This window comes from Cololabis saira, chromosome 15 (genome assembly GCF_033807715.1).
Source record: "Cololabis saira isolate AMF1-May2022 chromosome 15, fColSai1.1, whole genome shotgun sequence".
NCBI classification, from domain to species: Eukaryota; Metazoa; Chordata; class Actinopteri; order Beloniformes; family Belonidae; genus Cololabis; species Cololabis saira.
This window is the reverse complement of record NC_084601.1, coordinates 5,086,509-5,102,221: the sequence shown is the minus strand read 5'-3', so window position 1 is coordinate 5,102,221 and position 15,713 is coordinate 5,086,509. Positions and strand designations below refer to the sequence as shown.

Sequence of the window (15,713 nt, the reverse complement as noted above, 5' to 3'; positions counted from 1 at the left end):
CAAAAACAAAAATGTCATACATTCTGGATTTATTACAAATCAACTGAAATATTGCAAGCCTTTTATTTTAATATTGCTGATCATGGCTTACAGCTTAAGAAAACTCAAATATCCTATCTCAAAAAATTGGAATATTCTGGGAATCTTAATCTTAAACTGTAAGACATAATCAGCAATATTAAAATAATAAAAGGCTTGCAATATTTCAGTTGATTTGTAATGAATCCAGAATGTATGACTTTTTTTTTTTTTCTTTTTAAATTGCATTACAGAAGATAAAGAACTTTATCACAATATTCTAATTTTCTGAGACAGTCCTGTAGTTTTGCCCAGTGAACTACGGCTCTTCAGTCAGACATGTATAAAGCAAGAAATTGGAGCCAGAGTGAGACATCTTCATTGTGACATAATTTCTCTGATAGTAACCTGTGCACCTTTTCCCAGCCTTCTCCAAACTGCCCTCTGCTGACTGGAGGCAATTGTTCTGTTTGACAATAATGGCATTGAAATCACAAATGGGGGTTTGGTGGTTGGTAAATGAGCTGTACTCCATCGCTACCGCAAAATAGTTTAACGTACTGTGGACCGTAATCAACAGTTTAAATTAATTAACACAAGACACCAAAGAAAAATGTATTATTTATTTTTTTAACACTAAAAGTTAGAATAAGCCATATGTATTAAAAAAAACAAAAAAAAAACAATCAACAACAAAACAAGGCAAAAAGGTAACACATGCATCCAAAAAACCGCACAATAATTCATGTTCTTGAGCTCAGCACGGGCTTCTGTGATCTGTTACGGTCCTGTGCCAAAACATCCTGTGTATGTTGGCACAAGAGAAAACATACAGACATAAAATGTGATCATAAATGATTGGCGTATGGAGACAGAGTCTCCATGCACAATGTTTGTGTCAAGGCATACATAAGTTATGAGATACAGTACAATTACTGTACAGACAGAATTATGCAATCTCCGGATTTTCCTCTGAATACCTGTTATAAAATGGAAAGGTTCTGACCTATACCACAATGGAAATAATAAAGTGACACTTCTGTGAAAAAGACAAATTTCAAGTTAAAGAAAAAAAAAAAAAAAAAAAAAAGCACCATGCATCGTAAACTGATTACAATGTAAGCCTCCCGTCTTCATAGTGTATTTCCATCGCTGGCATGTGCGTGTAAAACCAAAGTGGTCGATCCAAAGGCCCCACGATTAAGAGTTCTATGAGTTTCCCAGCAGGCTCATCCCAAAGTCGGCTCCTGATTCTGAGCAGGCCTCTAGCCGGGCCAGCCTGCTCTGCTCCAGGGCGATGGCCTCGGCCGAGTGCTTGCACTTCTCTGATCCACACTGACACGTGAAATACTTGCTCTTGATGTCCCAAAACCTGTCTCCATAGTCGAACCTAAAGATGGAGACAAGACAACGCAACCATTTTAAAAGAAAGCCTCAGAGCAAGAGCATTACATTGGATTAGAGCAGAGGTCGGCAACCCGAAATGTAGAAAGAGCCATATTGGACCAAATACACAAAAAACAAACATGTCTGGAGCCGCAAAAAATGAAAAGTCTTGTATCAGACTTAGAATAAAGACAACACATGCTGCATTTATCTATATTAGTTATAACTGGGGGAAGATTTTTTTTTATTATGCACTTCGAGAAAAAAGTCGAAATGTCGAGATTAAAAAGGATAAAAGGAAAAAAAGGAAAAAGAAAAAGAGAAAAGAGGAAAAAAGAGAAGAAAAAAAAGGAAAAAAGAGAAGAAAAAAAGGAAAAAAAGAAAAAAAGGAAAAAAAAGGGAAAGAAAGAAAAAAGAGGAAAAAAGAGAAAAAGAACAAAAAAGAAGAAAAACAGAGAAGAAAAGCAAGAAAAAAAAGGAAAAAAGAGATGAAGAAAAAAAAGGGAAAAGGGAAAAAGGGGAAAAGAAGAGGAAGAAAAAAAAGAAAAAAGGGAAAAAAAAGAAAAAAAGGGAAAAAAGAGAAGAAGAAAAGAGAAGAAAAAGAAAAAAAAAGAAAAAGAAAAAAAGAGAAGAAAATGAAGAAAAAAAGGAAAAAAGAAAAAAAAAGAGGAAAAAAGGAGAAGAAAAGGAAGAAAAAAAAGAAAAGAGGAAAAAAAAGGAAAAAAGAGGAAAAAAAAGAAAAAAAGAGAAGAAAAGGAAGAAAAAAAGAGGAAAAAGAGAAGGTAGAAAAAAAGAGGAAAAAAGAGAAGGAAGAAAAAAAGAGAAGGAAGAAAAAAGAGGAAAAAAGAGAAGGAAGAAAAAGAGGAAAAAAGAGAAGGAAAAAAAAAAGTTTGAAAAAACTCCAGGGAGCCACTACGGCAGCTCTAGAGCCGCGGGTTGCCGACCCCCGGATTAGAAGATCAGCCATTTAAAACAGAAATAAACTGGAACAAGAAAGTGATTGAGTGAGAAATCAAAAGCAAGTGGGAGGATGTGCAGGTGAGAAACAAAGTCAGTATCCGGTCAGGTGCGTCTGAGCTTCCTACCCCAGCTCCTGTCCACTGAGGATGTCCCTGGAGCTGAAGAAAGCGATGCGGGGGAATCGCAGGTCCTGGTGCAGCATGAAGACGCGCACTGGGATGAGGTTCGGGTCACACAGGTGGTTGATGAAGCGGCTGATGTTGCCATAGTAACGAGCATCAATGCAGTAAACCTCCCCATCCTTTCCAAGAAACACAGAAGGTAATTACTCAGACAAGCTACAAACATTCAGGGCTGTCTCAGAAAATTAGAATATTGTGATAAAGTTCTTTATTTTCTGTAATGCAATTAAAAAAAACAAAAATTTCATACATTCTGGATTCATTACAAATCAACTGAAATATTGCAAGCCTTTTATTATTTTAATATTGCTGATTATGGCTTACAGTTTAAGATTAAGATTCCCAGAAAATTCTAATTTTTTGAGATAGGATATTTGAGTTTTCTTAAGCTGTAAGCCATGATCAGCAATATTAAAATAATAAAAGGCTTGCAATATTTCAGTTGATTTGTAATGAATCCAGAATGTATGACATTTTTGCATTACAGAAAATAAAGGACTTTATCACAATATTCTAATTTTCTGAGACAATCCTGTAATTTTGTAAAAGAACAACAAAATGTGGAAATATTAGATTTTATCTATCTTAAAAGAAAATAACAGCATTTAATATTTGTCTACAATATGACATTTTAATCTCTTAATCTCTAGAGCATCTTTATACCACGGCCTGGAAGTGGCTACTAAAACTTTGTTTAATTGATTTGCATCTTTTTAATAAGTTAATTGAACTTAGTAAATCAGCTCAATTCTGCAACTTTAACCAGAGAACTTGTCAGTAATTCTTGCCCTTAGAAATTAATTTTTGAGCATCAATGTTCTGGATTATCTACTTATTTATTCATAATTTTTCAGAGGGCTCACCTTGTTGTCCAGGTCAAACAGGTAGGAGTCATCTTCTCTAACATCAGCTTCAGCATCAGAAATCAGCTCCCCAACGTACCTTTACATTCATTTAAAAAAAAAAAAAGATAGGCGCTTCATTTTTAATGCCTTATTTAAACAACGTTTTTTTTTTGGTTTTTTTTTTCAAAGCAGCCTGATGTGTGGAAGCATTCAGGTTTCTCATACTCGCAGATGAAGCTTCCCTGGGGAATGTCCTGCAGAGCTCGAACTCCCCAGCCCATCTTCTCTGTCCTGTAGAGCTGCAGACGGACTCTGAAGCCAAAACAAAAAAAGAGGAAAGTTCAGAATGTGAACAGAGTCCACGTTTGAAACTTAGCAGATGCTTGTCAGCTGAGTACAATACTTAAAAAAAAAAAAAAAAAAAAGCAACAGATGGATTCCTGTGTCTGCAGAGCTGTTGATAATCACTAATTTACTCTGCTCAGGAATGATTAATGAATGAATGAATGAATGAATGAATGAATCTTTATTTCGGCTTGTACACACTTTTTTACAAAACAAGATGAAAAGGTAAAATAAACATTTCTTTTGCGGAAAAGGTGTAGCTGAAGCCGTAGCTTATACCCTTTTTATCTTAAGATCAGCTTAAATATGAGACATCAGCATTACTCCGTGGAAACAAACAATGCATAAAGAAGACACAAATAAATAAGACAAAATATAAAATTGACGTTTCACATTCTAGAATGTTTTTGATAATATACTTTATAATTATAGTGTTTTATATTTATTTACAGTATTTTCTTTAAACATTTCCTTAAACTTGAAGATAAAAATGCGCATTTTTGGGGCGTTGTCACAACTATTCCATAATTCTCTAGCCTTAATTGATGTCCATCTCTTTTTAATATTAGTTCTTGCTGTCGTCATCTCAAACATGAGTTTCTCCCTCAGGTCATAGTGGGTTTCTTTTATTTGGAACAAATCCTGAATGTAGTTTGGAAGCAGTTTGGTTAATAATCATTGTTTCCAGTACAACATTAACATTAAACTGTTGCGTACAGCCTGACCTAATCCTGTATTAGGTGAGTTTTCACTGTTAGAGATGAGACAACATCTGGTCCATTCAAAAGAAAACCTGCATAAGCGTTTTAGTTTTATGTTGCATGCATCGTACTCACTTGATTCCTGCCTGGACCACCCTGTTCTTGCATGTTCGATAACAAGAACATGCCATGTTGCATTCAAATATGAGTGGAGGTTCAATTTTGTTGAACTCCTGAAGCAGCCGTTGATCCTGATTGCAGAAAGAATTAGGTTACATTAAATTCTGTCTGTTGCTGTCTTTGATCTTTACAAGATTTGATAGTACCTTATGTTCCTGGCCGAGCTCTCCGCTCCCAGGGTGCAGGTTTACTCGTAGTTCCTAGAGTATCTAAATGTAGATTTGGAGGGCGGGCGTTCTGCTATCAGGCACCATTACTTTGGAACCAACTTCCAATCTGGGTTAAGGAGGCTGACACCACCTCCACCTTTAAAACTAAACTTAAAACCTTTCTGTTTAGTAAAGCTTATAGTTAGTGTTAAGTAAACCTCTAGCTGGTGTTGGTAAATCTCTAGGTAGTGTAAACTTTAGTGTGTTAGAGTCAGTAGTCATAGTTGCAGCTATAGAACAAAACTATAATAGTTAGTCTCAAATATAGCTTCGCGGTAGATATGCTGCTATAGGCTTATGCTGCAGGGGGGCACCGACATGATCCGCTGGGCGGTGCCTCTCACCCTTCTTCTCCTCTCCTTTTCCCTGCCTCTCTTCTCCATTACCATTTTTATTTATTATAAATATCTCATAGCTATCATTTTTGTCCATTGTTCCTGTAGTTTCTTGTGCCGGCCCCCCTTTTTTCTCTTTTGTGTATGTTTGCAGGCCGGAGCCTCAGGAGCTGCGTTCTGGCCTGTGTTCCCGGCCCTCCCCCCCCTCTGGTCATCCCACTGCTTCTTCCACCTGCCTACGTGGATGTCTGCTGTTGCTGCTTCCGCCTGCCTGCACCCCCCCCCCTCTGGTCATCCCGCTGCTGCTTCCACATGACTGTTGTGTGCTGCTGACGCCCCCCCCCCTCTGGTCATCCCGCTGCTGCTTCCACATGACTGTTGTGTGCTGCTGACGCCCCCCCCCCTCTGGTCATCCCGCTGCTGCTTCCACATGACTGTTGTGTGCTGCTGACGCCCCCCCCCCCCCCCACCTCTGGTCATCCCGCTGCTGCTTCCACCTGCCTGCTGTGTGCTGTCGACGTCCCTGACTCCCCCAGTCTGGCCTTCGGCAGGAGGGTCCCCCCTTATGAGCCTGGTCCTGCTCAAGGTTTCTTCCCTCCTAAAGGGGAGTTTTTCCTTGCCACTGTTCGGCTTAAGGCTTTTCTCCCACTAAGGGAGTTTTTACCTGCCATTGTTTATATAATAATTGCTCGGGGGTTTATGTTTATGTTTATGTTTATGTTTATGTTCATGTTCTGGATCTCTGGAAAGCGTCTAGAGACAACATCTGTTGTATTAGACGCTATATAAATAAAATTGAATTGAATTGAATACAGGACTGTCTCAGAAAATTAGGATATTGTGATGAAGTTATTTATTTCTGTAATGCAATTAAAAAAAACAAAAATGTCATACATTCTGGATTCATTACAAATCAACTGAAATATTGCAAGCCTTTTATTATTTTAATATTGCTGATTACGGTTTACAGCTTAAGATTAAGATTCCCAGAATATTCTAATTTTTTGAGATAGGATATTTGAGTTTTCTTAAGCTGTATGCCATAATCAGCAATATTAAAATAATAAAAGGCTTGCAATATTTCAGTTGATTTGTAATGAATCCAGAATGTATGACATTTTTGTTTTTGTAATTGCATTGTGACCGAAAGGACAAGATCGCGGATACAAGCGGCCGAGATGAGTTTCCTCCGCAGGGTGGCTGGACGCTCCCTTAGAGATAGGGTGAGGAGTTCGGTCACCCGGGAGGAGCTCGGAATCGAGCCGCTGCTCCTTCACATTGAGAGGAGTCAGCTGAGGTGGCTTGGGCATCTGTACCGGATCCTCCTGGACGCCTCCCTAGGGAGGTGTTCCAGGCATGTCCCTCCTCCCTAGGGAGGTGTTCCAGGCATGTCCCACCGGGAGGAGACCCCGGGAAAAGACCCAGGACACGCTGGAGAGACTATGTCTCTCGGCTGGCCTGGGAACGCCTCGGACTCCCCCCGGAAGAGCTGGAGGAGGTGTCTGGGGTGAGGGAAGTCTGGGCATCCCTGCTGAGGCTGCTGCCCCCGCGACCCGGTAACGGATAAAGCGGGAGAAGATGAGTGAGTGAGTGAGTGAGTGAGTAATTGCATTACAGAAAATCACAATATTCAAATTTTCTGAGAGAGTCCTGCAGGCCTGAAAAAACACATAGATATATTTACCTTATCATACCAGCAGCGGATGCTGAGCTGTCCACAGAGGCAGTTACTAGATGAGCAGTCGTCCGTGCAGCTACAGTGCTGAAGACGGCAAAATATTAAATACGAAAAGTATTGTATTTTTCCAAATACAAGTGCTTGTGTTACATGTGAATGCAAAATAAAATGAGTTACCTGTAAGTGTGTGATATTACGGTCTATGTTCATCGCCGATGTTTCACAGTTTTCTGAAACATATTTGTAATCTGACGGACAGCCCTCCTCATCAACCGCATTCACGCAGGGAATCGGTACCTTCTCATAACCCTGCGCGATGTCACTGGAACAAAGAGCATAAAGGTGCAATGAAGAGAAGTAAAGGAGGGAAAAAAAACAGGAGAGATGTTAAAGTGTCATAAAACCTACCTGCAGATGATTCTTTCTGTGCGGAGCAAGCGATTGGCTATTCCCCTTCGCAGCTTCCTGTTGATCTGTAGTGAGACCCAGACCGGTGTGTCAGCTCGCGCCAAGGTGAGAGGCGTGTCTCCCTCCCTGTTCATGACGTCAATATCCGCTCCTCTGGACAGGAACAAACTGCAGAGGAGGTGAAAGTGGGAACAAATACCTATGACTTCCTTAGATATGGATCACTCCAGTGCAATAAGCAGTAGAAGTGAAGTATTTTAATTAAAGCAGCACAATGTAACTTTCAGCTTTTGTTGAGTTTGGCGGCTCCTTTGGACTAAAGCGGTAGTGCTTTACCAGAAAGAACTACATTTCCCATGAGCACCAGCGCGTACTGCCGGAAAACTCCTGTCCCCGTCGCTGCATTTGTTTTGATAGTGAATAAAATAAGACGGGACAGACTTTCAAAACTACTTTTCTGTTTTCAGCGGTCGTTTGCAGGATGGATAGTGAAGAGGTAATGTATCTATTTTTGGATAAACAATATAATATGACGATGTTGAAAATCACCAAGTTCAACTTGGTTTTATCAGTGAAGTCGCCCCCGCCCCCCCGTCCTGTTTCAGCCAGATAATGATCCCCAAACTACAAACTCATACGCTAGTCCAACATACTTACTGACAAAATAAAAAATATACTTTATAACCTGTGAATAACTGAATGTCCATTCCTTATATTTTGCAGATCAGCCCTACACAATTTTACAGTTCTCAGGAAAAATACTAGAACCCAAGACGAATCCCCTGTATGTGAAAACATTCTAATGTTGATTCTTATTGAACATAGAACTCTACATTTACATTTGTATCATAATTCTGTCTCTCTTGTCGGACATCCCTCCTCGTCTTTCAGCTCACGCCAGCGAGTGAACGCCGGGACAATGTTTATTCTTGTCCGGGATTTTAGCTTGTTTTTCTCCCGCTTTCTTTTTTTCGCCTCCTCCGATAAAACTTTTATTTTCTTGGGTTTTTCCGCTGCTTCGGCCATGACACCAGCTTCTGCTGAGCTCTGCGCTCCACGCCCCGCCCAGCTTTGGTCTCCACTACGAATGGGGAAGGAGGGGGAAGTGACGTATGCCGTAAAGCAGTCAAAGCCGTAAAAATGTGTAGTTTTTTAGTGTGGCAGGGTTCCTACCATGCTCCTCAAAGTTACATAGTGCCAGTGAAGGCGATACAGACCCCTCAGACCATGACAGAGGTTCATTAAACCTGTTGGAAGTTGATGTTCCATCACAATGATGAAATATTAGATTAAGATGGAAAGTTACATAGTGCTGCTTTAACACAAGGCTTTAATCTGTCAGTAACGTTGACTAACGTAACACAGTCCAGGTAGCCTTCTCTGGCGGCGATGTGGAGCGGCGTGTCTCCGTGGACGTTAACGCAGGCGAGGGAGCAGCCGGCGTTTAACACCATCTCTGCTATGTCCACACTTCCTGCATACGCCGCCCAGTGGAGACACACGTTCAGCTCCTGGAGAAAAGCAATAAAAAACATTAAATGGGAATATTTTCATGCCTCCATTTGATCTGTTCAGACAGTGAAACGTGTTCCTTGCAGGAACTTGCCTTGTCCGTGATGGAAACGTCCGCTCCTCTGCTCAGCAGCACTTTGATCACCTCAACGTGTTTGTGCTCGGCTGCCCAGATCACTGGCGTCCAGCCGCCGCTGTCCTGCAGCAACCAAACAACACCACAAGTCAGTGTTTCCTCACAACGGATGTACAAAATCCTTAAATACTGTACACAAATCAGCCACAGCAGTAAAACTGCTGACAGCGGGTGTGATTACACTGAACCTTATGGTCCTGGCATTTCATGTCAATATCACTTTAAACCACCATCCTAAAACTTCGGTGGACACAAAAAAATCTCCCTCACTTCCCACTTCCAGAGCAAAAACAATATTCCCGGCCAAACCGAGTGAAAAACCAAGAGCCAAATGCATCTCAGCATCAACCAAAACGGATCTTGATCCAATAAAGCGCTCAAGGGAAGGAGCAGAAAAAGACACATTCACTGAGACCACAAGGAAATCCCCAGTGATCCCTGCCGTGGAAGGCCAGAGCCACTTTGGAGGCTCAGAGAATAAAAGTTAAAAAACATTACTGTGGTGGTTTATAAGACTAATACAGCTGCTTTTCCTAATTTGGAAGGTTTTAAGGCTCCAATACAGACACATATTTCAAAGGTTACTACACAATTACAACAGAAAGTCTGACATATGAGCTCATTTAGACACCCTTATGAGTCATTTCCTTATCAAAAAAGGCTGCATGTGAAGTACTTTTATATAGAGAGTGAATAGTAAAATGACAGTAAGTTTACTAGCCAAAAAAAAAAACTTACATGAAAGCTTGAAGACTGAATTTTAGCTCTTCCCCTCACCTGTGCGTTCACATCAACCTGGCCGGTCTCCAGGAGCATATTAACGATTTCCAAGTTTCCCAGCTTGGCCGCGTGATGGAGGCCAGTATATCCATCATCCTCCTGGAGAGGAGTTGCATCAACACAAACTGAAATCCAACCAAACCACCCGCAAGTTTCTCATTTTACTTTTAAAACCAACGGGCACTCACAACGTGATAGACACAGGCGCCGTTCTGGACCAGGTAACGAGCCACTTCAATGTGATTATTGACGATGGCCTCCAGCAGGGGAGTCCTCAGCTCCTTGTCCTTGGCATCCACCTGAGCACCGGCCTGGCAGGGGGAGATTATTCATTAAAAAAACAACAAAAAAACATATCAACTCCACTCAGAGTTCAGTTCATCTGTTTGTTTTCTATTTTTCTTAACTTTCTAAATAAGAGTCATACTTGGATGCAATATTCTACTGTTTTACAATTATATTTTGTTTTATTATTGCCAGTACAGTTATCAACCAAGGGTTTTGTTCACAAATATATATGAAGGCCAAACAGTTTACATGAGGTAAATGTATATATTGACTCTGTAGCTATTGTTGTTGATCGATAACTGGTGCTGATGGTGTCCAAAGAAACATTTAGGCCCTGTTTACACATAGCCGGGTATTTACAAAAACGGATATTTCCCCCTCTACGTTTTGAAAAATTCCATCGTTTACACGAGATCGTTTTCAAAATCTCTTTGTTTACATGGATCCGCATGAATACGCTGTTAACGTCATGCCAGCCAATCAGAATCCTGGAAAAAACATCAACAAATGACACGTGTAACTTCCAGTCAAGGCTGATTTATGGTTCCGCGTTACACCAACGCAGAGCCTATGGCGTAGGGTACGCGGCGACGCACACGGTACGGCGCGCATCGCCGCGTACCTTACGCCGTAGGCCCTGCGTCGATTTAATGCGGGACCATAATTCAGGCTTTACTTCCAAGACGGAACGAAGAAAATATTGACGGTGGCCAAACTAATTGTATCGCACACATAACGCTGGTGACGTTTCTGTTGCATAATGTGACGTTCTGAAGCCTAAATCTCTGTTTTCCTCTGTTTAGACGCAAACGTGAAAACGGAGTTTTTGAAAATCTCCACTTTGGCAGGAGTTTTCAGAAATTATTGTTTTTGGTGACTTTGAGCTCCGTTTTTGTGTAAACGAACGACCAAAACGCATGAAAACGCCTCCGTTTTTGCTTCGTGTAAACCGGGCCTTATTTTATTTTATTTATTTTTTCTGGAGGGGGGTATTTACTATTTTAAGCCGACTCCTCTGAATTTTCGAGAGACGGAAGCGAAGGTCCCTTTTTTGCTGTCCCCTTACCGATGCATCTTCTTTTTGATTTCTTCTTAATTTATCAATTTACTTGGTATTACTCTTGGATTAACTGTACATCGGATTTTGGTTGATGATTTGTTTTACTTATTCATTGGTTAATTTATTTATTTATTTATTTTCTCCTTTTTTTTTCTCTCCCCTTTTTTTTTTAGGAAAAACAATGCCAGATTGATAACTGCGATGATGTAAATTCTGTACAGGTGACTTTATTTCCTTAATAAAAAGTTTAATAACGAAAAAGCAACATATCAGGTGAAAGGGACAGCGATGGCGAGCGTGAAGGCCTCACCTGTACCAGCATGTAGCAGACCTCCAGCAGGCCTCTCTGAGCTGCAGCATGAAGAGCAGAGCGGCGGTTCTGAGAATCAGGCTGGTACGTTGGATCTATGCCCTCCACTGAAACATACACAAATATGAAGAGACTAAAATAAAAAAACAAACAGCATTTTGTGTTATATAGCTTTTTTTAAATGAATGCAACAGGTCTGTGGGATTACAAAGTTTTTCTTTTTCATTTCACATACAGCATTACTGCCCAAAGTACCCAATTGATAATCCAGGCTTTTAGTGTCTAATCCAGGCTTAATGACACCATGAAACAGATTTACATAATACTTGGAGCAAGGGGGGCTTGGCACATCTTGAACCATAAATTCTGGCAGAACGGCTTTTTTTTAAGGCTGTGATGTGATTTTTAATTGCACTTATTAGGTAACTGTTATTATTCTCTCGTCAGCATTTCCCTTGTACTGAGGTTACAGTCCTCCTTCAGCGGCTGCAGGTTCGAGGCCCGGCCTGCGGCCCTTTGCTGCATGTCGTCCCCATTCTCTCTCCCTCCCCCCTTCCCATCTATACTTTCTATAAAGGCCACAAAAAAATAAATAAAAAAAAGAAGGTGATCGTGACTTGTGAAAATATGGATTTAATGTATGAATGAGTTCAGACACAGGTAGGTGAGTCACTCATACAGGACTGTCTCAGAAAATTAGAATATTGTGATAAAGTTCTTTATTTTCTGTAATGCAATTAAAAAAACCACAATGTCATACATTCTGGATTCATTACAAATCAACTGAAATATTGCAAGCCTTTTATTATTTTAATATTGCTGATTACGGCTTACAGTTTAAGATTCCCAGAATATTCAAATTTTTTGCGATATTTGAGTTTTCTTAAGCTGTAAGCCATGATCAGCAATATTAAAATAATAAAAGGCTTGCAATATTTCAGTTGATTTGTAATGAATCCAGAATGTATGACATTTTTGTTTTTGTAATTGCATTACAGAAAATCACAATATTCTAATTTTCTGAGACAGTCCTGTAGACAGTCACGGAGCGCCTGAGCGAAGGATCACTGTTAGCTGAATGTTGTTCGTGTTCAGTGTCTAAAAGTGGGGACAAAGTCCTGGCTGGTGCAAAGTTATGATGTTGTCTCACTGTACTTTTTTCTTGCTACCAATTTGGTAACAAACACAAGCTACAGTTAAGACTTTGAGCTGCAATAATCCTGCTGATTTGTCTGTGGCCAACACTTTTTGTCTGACTTGTGTGATGGTTTTTTTGTGCTGCACATTGGAGTTGGCTCAAACAGAGGCAGCAACAGCTGAAAGTCATCTCTAACTCAAGAGCATTGAGCCATTTCTTCTGCTATGCAAAGAAAAAAAAACCCCAACAACAACCAGCTGCTCATCACTGATCGTTTTTTCTTACATGGTGATCAAGTAAGTCGTAAGGCTAGATCTATTTAAGGCTAGCTGAAAGGGGCCTTAAATAGACCTAATGTATTTTTAATTATTATTATTATTATTACAATAATGTCATGCCAACTAGTGACGTATCAACCAGCTCTGCAACCGACAAACAAGGCTTAAAATCTGGTTTAAATTCTGAAAGAACCTTACGCTGCCGGGTTTAAGTGCAATAGTTTGTTTTTTTTGTTCAACCTGAAATTTTCCTAAATGTATTAATGTAAAGATCTAAAATTAAATTATAAAACTGCAAATGGACACAAAATGACTGATTTAAAGCAGTCTACAAGAATTTAGTAAATGGAGTATTCAGGAAATAGGTGACAAAATATGATTTTTTTTTTTTCTTTTTAAAACAAATACTCATTTTCATTTAGACATATAAAGTAGAAATACAGTGCATTTGTTTTTTTGTCACTCACTCAGCATAAGCAAGACTCTCTGCACTTCTCCTTGCTTGGCAGCCGGATAGAGCTGTCGAGGGTGAAACCTCAGTTTCTTCCTCCTGGTGAGTCAAAAACAGTAGTTACCACTTTGGTCTCCGACAGTCCGGGATCCTGTTTACCACAGAGGGCCATGCAACTTTGTCTGGAGGAGAAATGTTTTTGCATGCATTTACCAGACTGCAGCCTGTAATTTTGTGACATTTACTCTCCGTTTGTGACACACTAGTCTCAACATATTTCTATAGATCAGGGGTCGGCAACTCAAAATGTTGAAAGAGCCATATTGGACCAAAAACACAAAAAACAAAAATGTCTGGAGCTGCAAAAATGAAAAGTGTTGAATAAGCCTTAGAATGAAGGCAAATGACGAAAGGCGAATTGTTGAGAAAAAAGTTGAAATGTTGAGAAAAAGTGTCAAAATTTCGAGAAAAAAGTCGAAATGTCGAGAAAAAAGTCAAAATTTCGAGAAAAAAGTTGAAATGTTGAGAAAAAATTCGAAATTAGAGATTAATGTTGAAGAACAATCTCGAGAAAAAAGTCGAAATGTCGAGGAAATAGTCAAAATGTTGAGATTAATGTTGAAGTACAATTTCGAGAAAAAAGTCGAAATGTCGAGAAAAAAGTCGAAATTTCGAGATTAAAAAAAGGAAAAGAGAAAAAAAAGGAAAAAAGAAAAAAAAAAGAGAAAAAAAAAGATCAAACATTTTTTTTAAATCTCCAGGAGCCACTAGGGCGGCCCTAAAGAGCCGCATGCGGCTCTAGAGCCGCGGGTTGCCGACCCCTGCTATAGATGATGGTGAAGCTGAATTGTTATTCCATAAAGGCTTCCAGGTGATTTACATACACTTTAAAGACAGAATCTGACTTTAAATGAAATAATATCCATGTAACTTTAAACTAAATTCAATGTGGGCCTGGTGCAGCATTAACTTAAGTTTTCTGTTCAGCTCTGTGGTTCAAATCAAAGTCAGTCTCTCTGACCTCTCAGTGTCCTGCGTCAGGATTGCTTTCTGCAGCGCCGCCCTGCTGGGTCCAGCTGGAAGTGCACTTGGGCTGATTGGCTTCCCATTTGGCATGCAGAGTGACGGACCCACGCTGTCCACTCCCTCCTCGGCCGGAGGAACAGTAGCAGCAGTCGCTGCAGACGCTACGGGCTGCTGCTGCTGCTGCTTCTGCTGCTTCTTCTTCTGCTTCTGCTGCTGCTGCTGCTCCACTGCCAGAGATGCCAATCCATAAGATCGCATGCGAGCACTGAAAAGAAGGAAAAATAAAAAGGACGATATAACAAGAGTAGGGATGGGAATTGATAAGATTTTTCCAATTCCGATTCCATTTTCGATTCTGTTTAACGATTCGATTCTTTATCGAGTCTCTTATCGAGTCTAGCCTACAATTTAACACATTCACCACAAACAAGGTGCAAACCTTTCACCACAAACTTAGTCACTTTTAGTCTCTCTCATCTAAATTTAATGCATGAGAAGGGATTCATTTAACGTTAGTAGTTAGTAATAGCATTTTTTACAATAAGGCAAATGGCCTTAACATGATAGGCAGAGTTAGTTTGTTAGTTACCTGCAGTTTTAACAGCAGAGGACTGGCTAACGTTGTCGCTGCTGCTGTTGAGAAGATTCACTCCGGACTCAGAACAGATCAAACACGCGACATTCATTAAAAGTTATTGCATGCTGTATATGCAAATGCTTTTGCATGTTGCTAGTGTTTCCTCCCTTTGAAATGTCCACATTGCAAGTATTGCAAGTCGCCCTGTTGTCAGCTTTTTTGTAAAATGTAACCAAACTTTCGAGCGTTTATGCCGCTTTGTCGCCATGTTTTCCTGCTGGGCGCGAATGGTGACGTCATTCACGCCCACTGGAATCGATAAGGGAATTGTTTGCAAAAAAGGCAAACGATTCCAAGGAATTGAAACACTGGGAACCAAGAGTTTAGAGGTGGGTGCAATTCATCGATGTGTCGATGCATCGCGATGCGTCACGTGACGATTTGGAATCGATTAATTAATTTTTTTTTAAGTTATCCTATCCAGATTCCAGACTGAATAAGCTGCTGAATCATTTCATTTTCAAGAATGCACTTTTCCTATTGTTCACTTGAAATATGGCAGATATGTTTACACTAAATAAATTTGATGGAAGTACATATCTTGTTTACTTGAATTAATAAACTCATTAAATCCAGGGATTGACCGTTTTCAGTGTTTTCCGCCAATAGAGGGCGCTCTCATGCAAGTGCAGCTTTCCCTTGTTATTTGTTATTTACTTAATGAGTGTTGTTAGAGGAACTGAGTTAATTGATTGGCTATTTATTTACAAATGTAGCCACAGATGAAGACAAAATCAATCTTGTATGGAAAAAAGCATTAAAAATCACAATAATCGAAGAATCGTGGCACCAATAATCGAATCGACAATCGTTATAATCAAAGAATCGAAGCTCCAATAATCGAAAGGTA

At 39.9% G+C, this 15,713-nt stretch overlaps 1 protein-coding gene across 4 annotated transcripts in view; it reads right to left on the bottom strand.

Annotated features, from left to right (window-relative positions):
* Window positions 1–683: 683 nt before the first annotated feature.
* The window catches only part of ehmt2 (euchromatic histone-lysine N-methyltransferase 2), a 28,809-nt gene continuing 13,779 nt past the window's right edge, over window positions 684–15,713 (bottom strand). For 2 of the 4 annotated variants that reach the window (XM_061742194.1, XM_061742195.1), the window contains exons 14-28: window positions 14,222–14,491; window positions 13,217–13,299; window positions 11,334–11,440; window positions 9,864–9,986; window positions 9,634–9,774; window positions 8,854–8,958; window positions 8,604–8,758; window positions 7,248–7,415; window positions 7,017–7,161; window positions 6,846–6,923; window positions 4,573–4,688; window positions 3,617–3,703; window positions 3,410–3,488; window positions 2,490–2,665; window positions 684–1,408 (exon numbers count right to left, since the gene is read on the bottom strand). In XM_061742194.1, the coding sequence (XP_061598178.1) occupies window positions 1,228–1,408; window positions 2,490–2,665; window positions 3,410–3,488; window positions 3,617–3,703; window positions 4,573–4,688; window positions 6,846–6,923; window positions 7,017–7,161; window positions 7,248–7,415; window positions 8,604–8,758; window positions 8,854–8,958; window positions 9,634–9,774; window positions 9,864–9,986; window positions 11,334–11,440; window positions 13,217–13,299; window positions 14,222–14,491 (2,014 nt within the window). In that variant the 3' untranslated portion in view covers window positions 684–1,227. Of the gene's footprint in view, window positions 1,409–2,489; window positions 2,666–3,409; window positions 3,489–3,616; window positions 3,704–4,572; window positions 4,689–6,237; window positions 6,699–6,845; window positions 6,924–7,016; window positions 7,162–7,247; window positions 7,416–8,603; window positions 8,759–8,853; window positions 8,959–9,633; window positions 9,775–9,863; window positions 9,987–11,333; window positions 11,441–13,216; window positions 13,300–14,221; window positions 14,492–15,713 lie in introns of those variants that run through there. The other 2 variants (XM_061742196.1, XM_061742197.1) reach the window with 2 other exon arrangements.